General features: G+C 48.9%; 1 protein-coding gene across 1 annotated transcript in view; it reads right to left on the reverse strand.

Annotated features, from left to right (window-relative positions):
- Nucleotides 1-13,449, reverse strand: part of NAV2 (neuron navigator 2) — a 224,746-nt gene that overhangs the window by 120,892 nt on the left and 90,405 nt on the right. The window contains exons 5-7 of the mRNA XM_018554770.1: nucleotides 7,685-7,955; nucleotides 4,558-4,626; nucleotides 501-646 (exon numbers count right to left, since the gene is read on the reverse strand). Of these exons, the coding sequence (XP_018410272.1) occupies nucleotides 501-646; nucleotides 4,558-4,626; nucleotides 7,685-7,955 (486 nt within the window). The remainder of the gene's footprint in view (nucleotides 1-500; nucleotides 647-4,557; nucleotides 4,627-7,684; nucleotides 7,956-13,449) is intronic.

Below are 13,449 nucleotides of genomic sequence, written 5' to 3' on the forward strand. Positions count from 1 at the left end.
AGATAGATAGATAGATAGATAGATAGATAGATAGATAGATAGGAGATAGATAGATAGATAGATGAAAGATAGATAGATAGATAGATAGATAGATAGATGAAAGATAGATAGATAGATAGATAGATAGATGAAAGATAGATAGATAGATGAAAGATAGATAGATGAAAGATAGATAGATTAAAGATAGATAGATAGATAGATAGATAGATAGATAGATAGATAGATAGATAGATAGATAGATAGATAGATAGATAGATAGATAAATAGATAGATAGATAGATAGATAGATAGATAGATAGATAGATAGATAGATGAAAGATAGATAGATAGATAGATAGATAGATAGATAGATAGATAGATAGATAGATTAAAGATAGATAGATAGATAGATAGATAGATAGATAGATAGATAGATGAAAGATAGATAGATAGATAAAAGATAGATAGATAGATAACAGAATAGATAATAATGAAGTCAGCGTTGCCGCCATGTCACGTACCTTTCTCGGTGGCGGCGCCGGGGGGATTCACCGGCTTGGCTTTGTCGTAGTTGTTAAAGCTGTGACTGCGCCTGCTCCCAGGGGCCGGGCCCCGTGTTTTGGCCTCGCTGCCTGCAGCAGATGTCCTGGTACTGGGGCCGGGGAGCCTGCATAGGGTGAGAAGACAGAAGATGAGGGGCCGGGCCGATGACCATGTGCGGAATACACGTCCACACACCGCGGGAGACGATTTGCAGCGGCGGGATGGAAACTTTTACCAAAGATAAATATTATTTCTATAATGTTATCATAGCGGAGAGGAACCCGAGCCTGCCACTCATCACACACACACAGCTACCGAACATGGACACGGGGACACGAGGAGACTACGGCCGCTGCCTACACTGACCAATCCCGTTGCGTCTTTTGCTACGTATGCTGGCTAGAGAAAGTCCAACGGGGAATCTGATTGGCTGCTCCGGTGACACAACTTTCATTAACCACTTCAAGACCAGGTGTTTAGACCCCCTTCCTGGCCAGGCCATTTTTCAGTGTTCAGCGCAAATGACTGCTCATGTATCTTATATGAAGTGAGATCATACAACGTCCGCTCCCCCAGCAGCACATACTCACCTTTCCTGTCCTTCACTCCCTGGTCACATGTTCAGAAGTAAAGAGGAAAATACCCGGAGGGGAATTGATCAGAACTGGAGCAGACAAAATCTGGAGCAGCCGTGCATGGCGACCAATCAGCTTCTCTCTTTCATCTTCAAATCTTAACAGAACACGCTGAAGAGAGAAGCTGGTTTTGTCTGCTCCAGTCTTGATAAATCCCCTCCCCCCCCTCTCCCAGTACTTCCAGGTACGGTGGAACATGTGACAGTGCTGGTGCTTTCTGATTGGCCCAACTCTATTGGTCAGGGTGAGGAGGCAGACACCACCTTTTCTTCTCTCCTTTTAATTGCACATGTGACGGAAGATTTGAAGGCTCGCTGGAGAAGAACATCTGTTTTTTCAGAACCCGGCGAGGCTGTAAAATCTCCAGAACCGTCTTTGATGTACAGAGACACGAAGATGCGCGGTCCGCTTGTCTTGGAGTAACCCGGATCGAATTTTACAAGTCATGAGAGCGTCTTGCTGCGGCGGCCGAGACAAACGCGGCAGCAAAACATTACCAAAGTGATATGGTGTGCTGCTTCCAAGCCCATCATGGACGATTGGGCACTGAATGCCACCAGGGGCTCATCCTACACCCAACAGACCATCTGCACTGTGAAGAAAATGCATGCTGGTAACTTGATTCATCCGGACAACATGAGCAGAGAGACTCCCACCTCTGACTTCCTTCACCAACGCATTTCACCCACAAGAGGTCCTCTACGATTAAGCTCAGATATGTAGGTGAAATGCTTCAGAGTTGGAGGACCCAGGCAGGGACTCTGTTCATGTTGTCTGGATAAATAAAGTTACCAGCTTTTTAAATTTCTTCGGACCACAGCTGGTCTTTTCCATTAGAATGGCAAAACAAAAAGCATTTCAATTCACTGATCACTGGGGCTGCAGCTAACGATTATTTTCATAATCGATTAGTTACCCGATAATTTTTTCAACTAACCGATTGGTTGTATAAAAAAAATTCTCTCTACCCCCCCAACTAATCGACGATGAGAATAGTTGCCAACTATTCTCATCGTCGATTAGTTGTTGCAGCTCTACTTATCACTATACTACTCCTATGATAGGTTGGGAAACACTACAGATGGGAGATGGAGGTTGAAAGATCCGACTACAAAAACAACAAGAGGTACATTTATAGAACTTTCAACCAAACTGTACACTGGGCAAATGCCGTTCGCATGCCGTTTCTGCCACTAGATGGAACTGGCTCCATCTAGGAGGTGGCCATGGGAATTTCCTATGCTCCTCGGCTCCATCGAGGGGTGGGAATGGGAATTTCCTATGCTCAGCTCCATCTAGTGGTGGTAATGGGAATTTCCTATGCTCCTGGGCTCCATCTAGTGGTGGTAATGGGAATTTCCTATGCTCCTGGGCTCCATCTAGTGGAGGGAGTGGGAATTTCCTATACTCCTCAGCTCCATCTAGTGGTGGGGAATGGGAATTTCCTATCCTCCTTGGCTCCATCTAGTGGCGGGGAATGGGAATTTCCTATCCTCCTTGGCTCCATCTAGTGGCGGGGAATGGGAATTTCCTATCCTCCTTGGCTCCATCTAGTGGCGGGGAATGGGAATTTCCTATCCTCCTTGGCTCCATCTAGTGGCGGGGAATGGGAATTTCCTATCCTCCTTGGCTCCATCTAGTGGCGGGGAATGGGAATTTCCTATCCTCCTTGGCTCCATCTAGTGGCGGGGAATGGGAATTTCCTATCCTCCTTGGCTCCATCTAGTGGCGGGGAATGGGAATTTCCTATCCTCCTTGGCTCCATCTAGTGGCGGGGAATGGGAATTTCCTATCCTCCTTGGCTCCATCTAGTGGCGGGGAATGGGAATTTCCTATCCTCCTTGGCTCCATCTAGTGGCGGGGAATGGGAATTTCCTATCCTCCTTGGCTCCATCTAGTGGCGGGGAATGGGAATTTCCTATCCTCCTTGGCTCCATCTAGTGGCGGGGAATGGGAATTTCCTATCCTCCTTGGCTCCATCTAGTGGCGGGGAATGGGAATTTCCTATCCTCCTTGGCTCCATCTAGTGGCGGGGAATGGGAATTTCCTATCCTCCTTGGCTCCATCTAGTGGCGGGGAATGGGAATTTCCTATCCTCCTTGGCTCCATCTAGTGGCGGGGAATGGGAATTTCCTATCCTCCTTGGCTCCATCTAGTGGCGGGGAATGGGAATTTCCTATCCTCCTTGGCTCCATCTAGTGGCGGGGAATGGGAATTTCCTATCCTCCTTGGCTCCATCTAGTGGCGGGGAATGGGAATTTCCTATCCTCCTTGGCTCCATCTAGTGGCGGGGAATGGGAATTTCCTATCCTCCTTGGCTCCATCTAGTGGCGGGGAATGGGAATTTCCTATCCTCCTTGGCTCCATCTAGTGGCGGGGAATGGGAATTTCCTATCCTCCTTGGCTCCATCTAGTGGCGGGGAATGGGAATTTCCTATGCTCTTCAGCTCCATCTAGTGGTGGGGAATGGGAATTTCCTACGCCCCTTGGCTCCATCTAGTGGTGGGAATGGGAATTTCCTATCCTCCTTGGCTCCATCTAGTGGCAGAAAAGGCAAGGAATGGATTTCGCCCAGCATATGGCTGAGTGGAAGTTTTATAAATCAACCCCCAAGTGTTCATCTGGCAGTCATATTTTGTACTATCCAACAGCCAAATCCATTGGGTGTTCAAATAAAAAAGTCATCCCTGCAATACTTACCTCCTCTCTGGTGCTGTTCCACCGCAGTAACTCCTCTCCGTCACTAGATAACCTCAGTTTTCCAGGTTGAAAGACACCCAGTATCATTCAACCTGGAAGACTGAGAACATCCTGTGAGTACAGGGTATCATGGACCCTCCTACTGAGGAGTGTCACCGAGTCACATAATGATGCAAAGAGGTGCTGATGAAGGCAAAGCGGCTCTATGCATCATCGAAGACCACCCAGCGGCAAAGGAAGAGGACCCCGAGTGTCACATGACTGGTCTAAAGACATCTGAAAAAGGTAAGTATAAAATAAAGCATAAAAATGATTGGAGGGGCAAATCGGGGGGCAGAACCCAAGGTTGGGCTTTAAGGCTGTTGGTAGCTTTACCCCCTCGAGTGATTTTAACTCAGCAGTCTTTCAGCAAGGGTGTTGAAGGTTCGGTACTCTCTGTATACAGACAAAAGTATCTAGAGAACCAGATATAAAATATAACAATATAAAAGGAACAGAAAGAGTGTAACAAGTCACAACGCAAATGTTACATTAGTGTCTCACAATGTATAATTCCAGCGCAACGTTTCCCTTTAATGAGATTAAATCTATTAATATATTAATTCCAATCAATGCACAGCAAAGGTTACTGAGGGCGGCACTGCAGTCCGCTCGGTGAGGTTAGTTTGTGCATTAGTCCATCACACGGGCACACACTGACCGCGAGCATTTCCTCTGTCCCAGGGAGAAGCGCAGGAACTTGACCTCACTCGGGTCTTTGGAGGACGAACTGCACAGCGGGATGAAAATATACAAAAAGACAGAATGTATCAGAATAATGCCCAATGACACCTATAGACCTCTGTCACCGATACCTATAGATCACCTCCCGATCTACTGAGCCGACGTGTGACAGTCTCATTGTCACAGGTCGGCTAGAACTATGAGGTGAGTGAAAAGCATCCCCCCTCCCCCCCTCATAGTTCTCCTTTAAAGTAGAAGCTTTTTTACCTTCCCTGGTACGTCAAAACATGATAATTACATTTTTTAGGGATGCACCGATACCGAGTATTTGGGCGAGTACTCTGCCAAATGCTCCGATACCTTCTCCGATAACGGAAGATTTCCTCTGACCGGCAGTGCCGTAGAGGAACATGGAGCCGGCTTCCCGTGAGATCAGGAAGCTGGACGGCGAGTAATGACCCGCCTCCCAGCTTCCTGATTGGGCGAAACAGCCGGCTCGATGCTGATTGGCAAGGAAGTCGGCTTTTCCAGCCAATCAGCATCGAGCCGGGTCACTACTTGCCGCCTGCTGGGAAGCCTGCTCCATGCTGATTGGCTGGGAAACCAGTTTCCCAGCCAAGCACAATCAGAAGCTGGCCGCCAGACAACATGGAGCCGGCTTCTCGGGCAATCAGATTGCCCAGGAAGCCGGCTCCATGGCAGCGGAAGCATCGGTATCGACGAGTACCGAAAGCAAAGTATTGGTACTTGTACTTGATACCGAAAAACAGTATTGGTGCATCCCTAACATTTTTAGTCCTGGTTATGTCATCACTGTGCTTCTATACAATGCAGGCAGGTCATGGCTGGTGGGAGGAGTCAGCAGGGTGCTGTACATAGCTTCCTAAAGACATCACTGCCTCTGTACTCCTCTAAAGAGCCATCAGCCCTGATACAAGCACTGGGCGGGCTCTTGGGAGGAGTTATGCAAATATCAAAAGGCCTTGACGGGCAAATGTCATGACTGGAAAAGTGGGCACTCCTGGGCAGGCTTTAACCTTTCCCTACTCTAGAGGCATGCAGTGCAGCCATTGCGGGAGTGCATGTGGGCAGAAGAGGGCCGCAGGAAAAAAAATGAGTTCTATTCACTTCCTGTTGCGTCTCCAGGACAGGAAGTGTCGGGAAATCTACCCAAGGTGACACAGACAGCAAAGAAAACTGACAGGGGCAGGAAAGGATGAAAAAAAAACAAGGATTTTACATAAAACAACTGGCAATTGTTTATGATACGTGGTGCCTTAGCTAACTGTCATTCATTTGGGGTTTACATGTACGTTTAGATCAGATGCAATCTGATTTCTTATTGGCTGTGAGGGCTTTGTGTTGCTTCATTGAATGAATCCATACAGATACATTGTTATGTTCCTATTATTGAATCTTCTTCACGTATTGAACATCCCTGTGCGGGTCCCGGGCCGCTCTGACCTAAACAGAACTTTCCTCAGGAAGCGGATAAGGACGCATTTGATCCCACATCCCCCCCACCCCCCCCCCCTCGGCCTGCTCCCCGGCTCTATACCATGAATGTTTCCCTGGGAAGACTTGAAAAGAATCGGTTTTGTGTTACGCCGTCTCCTTTGCTCGGGGTAATCAGTTAATTGCACAATTTTTCACCACTACAAAGGCCGGCATTCTGTGCGATGACATGAGAACCTGCTCGGGGAACCCGTCATCGGTGGCGTGCCTGTGATCTCATCTCTTCATGTCAAGGTATTAATATCCATATGGGAGCGCGGAGAGTCCGCCTTCACCTTCCGGGACTAAAGTCCCATAACGGATCCTTATTACTCTTTATATCTCCGGGTTCAGGAGACAAGGTCACTGTCTGGGATCAGTCTGTGTGTCAGTAAAAGATCGTTTATTGTCTATAAAGCTATAAAAAGCGGGATGTTGACGTTTAAAGATAAAGTTTAAGTGTATATTGCCTTCCCTGGCTTCTCTATGCAATGCAGGAAGACGGCGGGTGGTGGGAGGGGTCAGCAGGATTCTGTACATGGGCTGGATTCTGGGAGGAGTTATGCAAATATCAAAATGTCTTAATGGTGGGATTTCAGTCTGGAGGGGTGGCATCCGACCATCACCCATCTGGAGGAATGACATCCACCCATCACCCATCTGGAGGAATGACATCCACCCCTCACCCATCTGGAGGAATGACATCCACCCCTCACTCATCTGGAGGAATGACATCCACCCCTCACCCAACTGGAGGAGTGGCATCCACCCATCGCCCATCTGGAGGAGTGACATCCACCCATCACCCATCTAGCGGAGCAGCATCCCCCCATCTGGAGGAGTGACATCCCCCCATCACCCATCTGGAGGAGTGACATCCACCCCTCACCCATCTGGAGGAATGACATCCACCCCTCACCCATCTGGAGGAATGACATCCACTCCTCACCCAACTGGAGGAGTGGCATCCACCCATCACCCAACTGGAGGAGTGGCATCCACCCATCACCCATCTGGAGGAGTGGCATCCACCCATCGCCCATCTGGAGGAGTGACATCCACCCATCACCCATCTGGAGGAGTGACATCCACCCATCACCCATCTGGAGGAGTGACATCCACCCATCACCCATCTGGAGGAGTGACATCCACCCATCACCCAACTGGAGCAGTGACATCCACCCCTCACCCATCTGGAGGAGTGGCATCCACCCATCACCCAACTGGAGCAGTGACATCCACCCCTCACCCATCTGGAGGAGTGGCATCCACCCATCACCCAACTGGAGCAGTGACATCCACCCATCACCCAACTGGAGGAGTGACATCCACCCTGCCTAGGTGGTGCGAGCAGGGCCACCCATGTGATTGAATTGCAGCCGATTCAGCAGGAACCTAGGATCCATGTAAGACCGGCTTTAGACTGATTGGTTGGTAGGGAAGGTGCTGCCCTAGAACTGAATAGGTAGATATGTGTTGCAGTTGCCCGGCCTTAGCATTGAATGGTCTCAGATATGGGCTCAGACAATACACAGCCCTGGGTGTCCCTGTGGAAGTTTCTAGAATGAGATACATTTTTACAGCCTGCGATAAAGATGGAGACCCCGTACCTGGAATGCATTTCCGACTGAGCTTTACTCTGTGACTGGGGAGGTTGCTGTGGTTGTTGGCACTGGACTGGAGCGGCTGAGTAGTTCTGGGCATGGAGGGTACCGGAGTGTTGATATGGCTGCTGGCACTGGCTTGGCGTTCCTGAATGCTGGGAGGCTGGAGGGGGCTGGTGATAACTTTGGGGTTTCTGTTGCTGCTGTTGCTGCTGTTTGAAGCGTGACAGGCTGAAGAACAGGCCCAGAATGGCCTTCAAATTCCCATTTCTGATCTCTGCAAGACAAAAAGACACGGGACATGACAACACTGCACAACGATACATCGCTAGACCTTCCAGTGCTGCCGACCAATCACATCTCCCCCTTTGTGTTTCTAGCACTGGAAATGATTACACTGCTGTAGAAACTTTTATTAACCGAGAACAAATAATAATATTAATAATAAAAGCGGAAACATCGGACGGTAAAAACTGATTAAACCTGCGATGTTGCAGCAGCACATTCTGGGGTTCTATACCCTTCAGGATATTATCTGCATGGAGTAGGTAGACTTGGCCTGTGTTTTCCTTCATGTGTCCCGGCTTCCTTGCGCAAATCATACAACAGGTAATGGGTGATGCTCCTACTGCCCCTGAGGATTGGAGCTTTTGCTCCCTCGGGTGGTAAGGCAGGAAGTGAGGTGACAATATGGTGATTGCTCCAACAAGTCCAGATATCTGGCAGTAGTAGACAAAGTGATGACATGACCACTGTTTTCTACCACCACCTGGGGGACCCTGGCATAGGACCAAAGTGTCCTCTGCCATGGACTCGGGCTGCCATCTTGCCATCATGTCCAAGTAGACAGAGTTCTCTCGAGATTTCTATAGCCATGAGAGGTTATATACACCGAGTGGGCGGATTATTATATACACCGAGTGGCCGGATTATTATATACACCGAGTGGCCGGATTATTATATACACCGAGTGGCCGGATTATTATATACACCGAGTGGCCGGATTATTATATACACCGAGTGGCCGGATTATTATATAAGGGGGGTCATAATAATCTGTCCGCTCAGTGTATAGCCCCTGCTGTGTTTCAGAGGGGCCCCTTGATGCAGGGAAATGTGGACGCAAGGGCAGCACTCCGCCTGTTATGGATAGAGATGCCTGACCCCCTCAGTTAAAAAAGGCTGGAGGCCCAGACCTGGAAGGAGCTGGTGGATTTCTAGGAGGATGTAGAAATCTGCGGCTGTACAGCTGACCAGCTGCTTGAAGGGTTATTAGAGAAAGGGGGTTCAACCTATCCACGCCTCCTGTATGTAAACGTACATCATCCCCCTGCATCATTGCTTGTTGTTGGGAAGTAAATAGGGATCCCCTGTTGTTGTAACTGCAGATTACTCTTATATAAAAAGCTTAAAAAAAGTTGTGTTGCCTGTTCACTTCCAACCTCAGTAAGCACCCACTACAAGCTGGCTTCCCCCCAAAACTCTCCTTATACATATACACATCGGTGTGACTGTGGCATGGAAATTAGATTGTCAGCTCTTTTGGAAAAGACACCACAGCGAGCAGTTGCATCTTCCTTGCTCCTTTCTATCTTTCTTGCAGCTTGGAGCGCTGGTTCACTTTAACCACATGGGTCTTATCGGTACATGGGTTTGGACGGCGCTGATGTAGGTCATTATATCTTCTATACATAAAGACTACCCGGGAGGAACACACACTGATAACATGAAACACGTGTGAAAGACGGCAACTCATCCATCCCATTACACCAACTCCCTTCTCCGGGGATCGGACTGCTGGAACCAACCCAGAGAATGCTGCACGATCAGCATGGAACGCTCTATGGGAATCTAAGGGAATGTTTTCTAGATATACATGTGAGATCAGATATGTATATATAATCTTAGATTGGTTGCCATGCAAATCTGCTCCAGTTTTGATAAATTCCCCCCATTGTGTTTTAGTGGTTCCTAACTTATAAGTTACATCTAGAAATGTTATTTGTGCCTAAGGAGTGCCATGAAAAATCTGCCGTTTGTCTGAAATTGCTCCAGGAAAATATCAACACACTTCCTGTGTCTAGGCATTCCTGTCATGTAGCTTCATAGCTGTATATCTGCAGTGTGAGATCATCTAAGGCACTGCTGCCTCTGACTGTTAAGGCCGTGACACACTGCACGCGAAGCCGTGCAGAGCGAAGCAAAGCCATCCGGCACGGAGCTTTGCGTGCAGTGTGTCAGCTGAGTGCAATCAGATGATTGACAGCTGGCTCTGCCTATCTAGAGGCAGAGCCAGCTGTACCCGCCCCCTCCCCCGTCCGTTCCGCCAGTCAGCGCTGGAGGATCGGAGCGGGGAGGGGGGAATCCAGCCCCTCCCCTGTCACGGCAGAAAGCTGTGACAGGATCGAGAGGTGAGCGAATACCTTTTTTTATACGGAATGTTACCAGTAAATAAAAAAGATCAATGGGGCCGCCCAGCAATAGCTGCCTGCATTGTGCAGGACCGCGCGATCCTGGGACACGCAGATCTGCACTGGGCCTGAGAGCTCTGCTTTCTACCTACGTCTTTTGCCGCTGCCTTCAATGTGTGCAGATTTATCTTGGAATGCTGCATTGTAAAGTAGAGCAAACTTTAAAGGTTCGTTCACACTATCAGCAGTGCGCTACGGTCCGATTCCGGCCCGCAACGCACTGCCCGCATTGCGGCCGGCTCCCTTTTTTTCTCGGCAGGAGGGGGCGTGGCGGGTCGTTGAAGTGAATGGCACACTAGCCACGCCCTGCGGCCGCAATGCGTTCCGTGCGATCAAAGCACTATCGGACCAAAACGCACTGCTGATGGTGTGAACGAACCCTAAAAGGGGAGAGAGGCACAACATTTGTTAAATATAAATTTCTCTGGTCCACTGCAACTAGCAGAAAGCAGCGTTCTTGGGGTGAAGTATTGCACTGCCAAAAAACTGGGACAATAGAACAGGTGGACGGTCCTGATTGCATGTTCGCTGAATACAAAGTATCCATTCCATTTAAAGGGCACTTATTTTGTAAATTGTTCCTCTTTTTTTGTTCACGGCTTTCGCTCTGCAGCAGTTTTTGTGTAGTACAGTCCGGGCCAAGAGCACATCAGCGGCACAGGAGCGCTTCCATGTGACAATGATACAGATGGAGATTGATGTGGCTACCGGTCTGTGAAAGGCTGACAATATGGAAGCCAGGCGGGAGTCACATGGTCGGGTCACGGGTGATCATGCCCCCCCCCGCAGACAGCTCCATTCACTGGATTTACAGCAGTAATTACCAGTGCAGACAGAGGCCAGGGACAGGTGCTCGCTCTATTTACAAGTGTATACATTTCAAGCGTTAAAAGACGAGCGGCAGTCTGCACGGCGGCAGCGAGGACAAAAAAAAACAAAAAACAACGCAATATTCTTTGGTGTAAAGAACGGGGAGTTGGCCTATTAACAGGTGAGAACAAATAGTGATTTATCCCCCTTACGAGGTGTCACAGAATTTATTGCTTTCCACTGCTGGAGGATCCATTCAATGGAAATGGGCGACATGTGCAAATCTCTGCACACCATTTACAATAAAAGGACATTGTTAGCTATTTGCATCTGATACGAATAATGTGCGTCCAGGAGGAGAGCTGTATGCAAATGGAGGCAAGAATTTGGATTTTTTTTTTGTTGCTAAAAATACAGATTTAAAGGGAAACTCCGGTATAATTTTGAGTCGTAATATTCATTAGAGGTCATTTGTTTATGTGACTTTTCCCTAAAGGAGAACTGAGTGATTTCCACTCACCTCATAGTTCTAGCCGACCTGTGACAATGAGACTGTCACAGGTCGGCTCAGTAGATCGGGAGGTGTGCGAACACATACCGGCGTTCGCTCACCTCTCGATCCTGTCACGGCTCTCTGCGGTGACAGGGGAGGGGCTGGATTCCCCCCTCCCCGCTCCGATCCTCCAGCGCTGACTGGCGGAACGGACGGGGGAGGGGGCGGGTACAGCTGGCTGTGCCTCTAGATAGGAGGAGCCAGCTGTCACTCACGCAGCTGGGCGGATCTCGACAGCGATGTCGGGATCCGCTCCGGCTGCCGTGTCTCAGTATACCGCGAGCTGTAGCTCTCTATATACTGAGCCTAGGATGATGGGAGGACGCTAGTTTGTGTCCTCCCGTTACCCTAAGGAGAACTATGGGGAAAAGCCCTGACCCCATAGTTCTCCTTTAAAGGAGACTATGGGGTTAGGGCATAACCAATGATACCCACAATCCCTTACTCACAGACTGATGACACCCACAGTGCACCATTCTTGAGTTGAGGACCCAACTCTTGCACGTGGTCCTCCAGACATGCAATCCCTGTCCTTTATCTGATTACATCTGTGAACCCTTCCTTGTGGCCAGAGACACTTGGGGTGCCTGGGAACATGTGGGCCCCCCTTGTACTAAAACACTTTTGGACCCCAAACCCCTTCAGGCATATCTAGTGTAAAATGACTACATTTCCCTTTAACTTGTTGGTGACTACAGACTGAGAGGGTTATTCACGACGGAGCCGAAGGATCAAGCTGAAGCATCGGCTAATCCTTCGGCTCACTTCGGCCACCCCAGCCCTTCTGTTCAGCTGCGCCAAAGGGCTACTGTACGGGCTAGTCACAATATTCACAATAACCCGTATAGCAGCCGAAGGCCTCAGCCGAGCCGAATCCATATATGCTTTGGCCCGGCTGGGCCGAAGTCACGGCCGAAGCGGGGAGAACGGTCTGCCGGATCACACCGTTCTCCCCGCGAATGTAAACAACTAGGCGGAGCTAGCGGTGACATCACTGCTGGCTCCGCCTATTTGTTATCGTGCAATGACAAGCTACTGGCCTCAGGTCATTTGAAGACAGTAGCCTATCACTCTATGACAACAAATAGGCAGAGTCGGCGGTGATGTCACTTAGCATGTTCGTCTGACCGAAGCCAGCCAATGTACAAGTGATTATAGCCAATGTACGGCTGATTATAGCCAATGTACGGCTGATTATAGCCAATGTACGGCTGATTATAGCCAATGTACGGCTGATTATAGCCAATGTACGGCTGATTATAGCCAATGTACGGCTGATTATAGCCAATGTACGGCTGATTATAGCCAATGTACGGCTGATTATAGCCAATGTACGGCTGATTATAGCCAATGTACGGCTGATTATAGCCAATGTACGGCTGATTATAGCCGATGTACGGCTGAAATCAGCCGTACAAGGATGAAGTGAATAGCCCAATGGTGTTCAACTCACTTCACTTCGGCTCGGATATTCGCTCGGCTGCCTTCGGCTGCACAGTAAATAACCCCCTAAGGCAGGGGTAGCAAACCTCCGGCCCTCCAGCTGTGGTGAAACTACAAATCCCACGATGCATCTCTCTTCGGGAGTCATGTCTGCGGCTGCGAGAATCTTGCAATGCCTCGTGGGATTTGTAGTTCCACCACAGCCGGAGGGGCGGAGGTGTGCTACACCTGCCCTAAGGTAACAGAACACATACAGAGGTACGGCAGAGAACGTTCTGCTGTACAATCACACCACAGATGTTGCAATCCTCTCAGATCAAATGAAACATTTTCCAACTTACCCGATCCCTGCTCCATACAAGCTCATCCAATATTTGGATTTTATGTCACTTTGATCACGTTCAGAAATCCTAATGTAAGGTGTGTCCTGTCTACAATTTCCCCCCTCCAGGCGATGCTACCACCAGCTGCTGCAGCACATTTCACCTCACTTC

Source organism: Nanorana parkeri, unplaced genomic scaffold (assembly GCF_000935625.1).
Source record: "Nanorana parkeri isolate BGI_ZX_2015 unplaced genomic scaffold, ASM93562v1 scaffold10, whole genome shotgun sequence".
NCBI lineage: Eukaryota > Metazoa > Chordata > Amphibia > Anura > Dicroglossidae > Nanorana > Nanorana parkeri.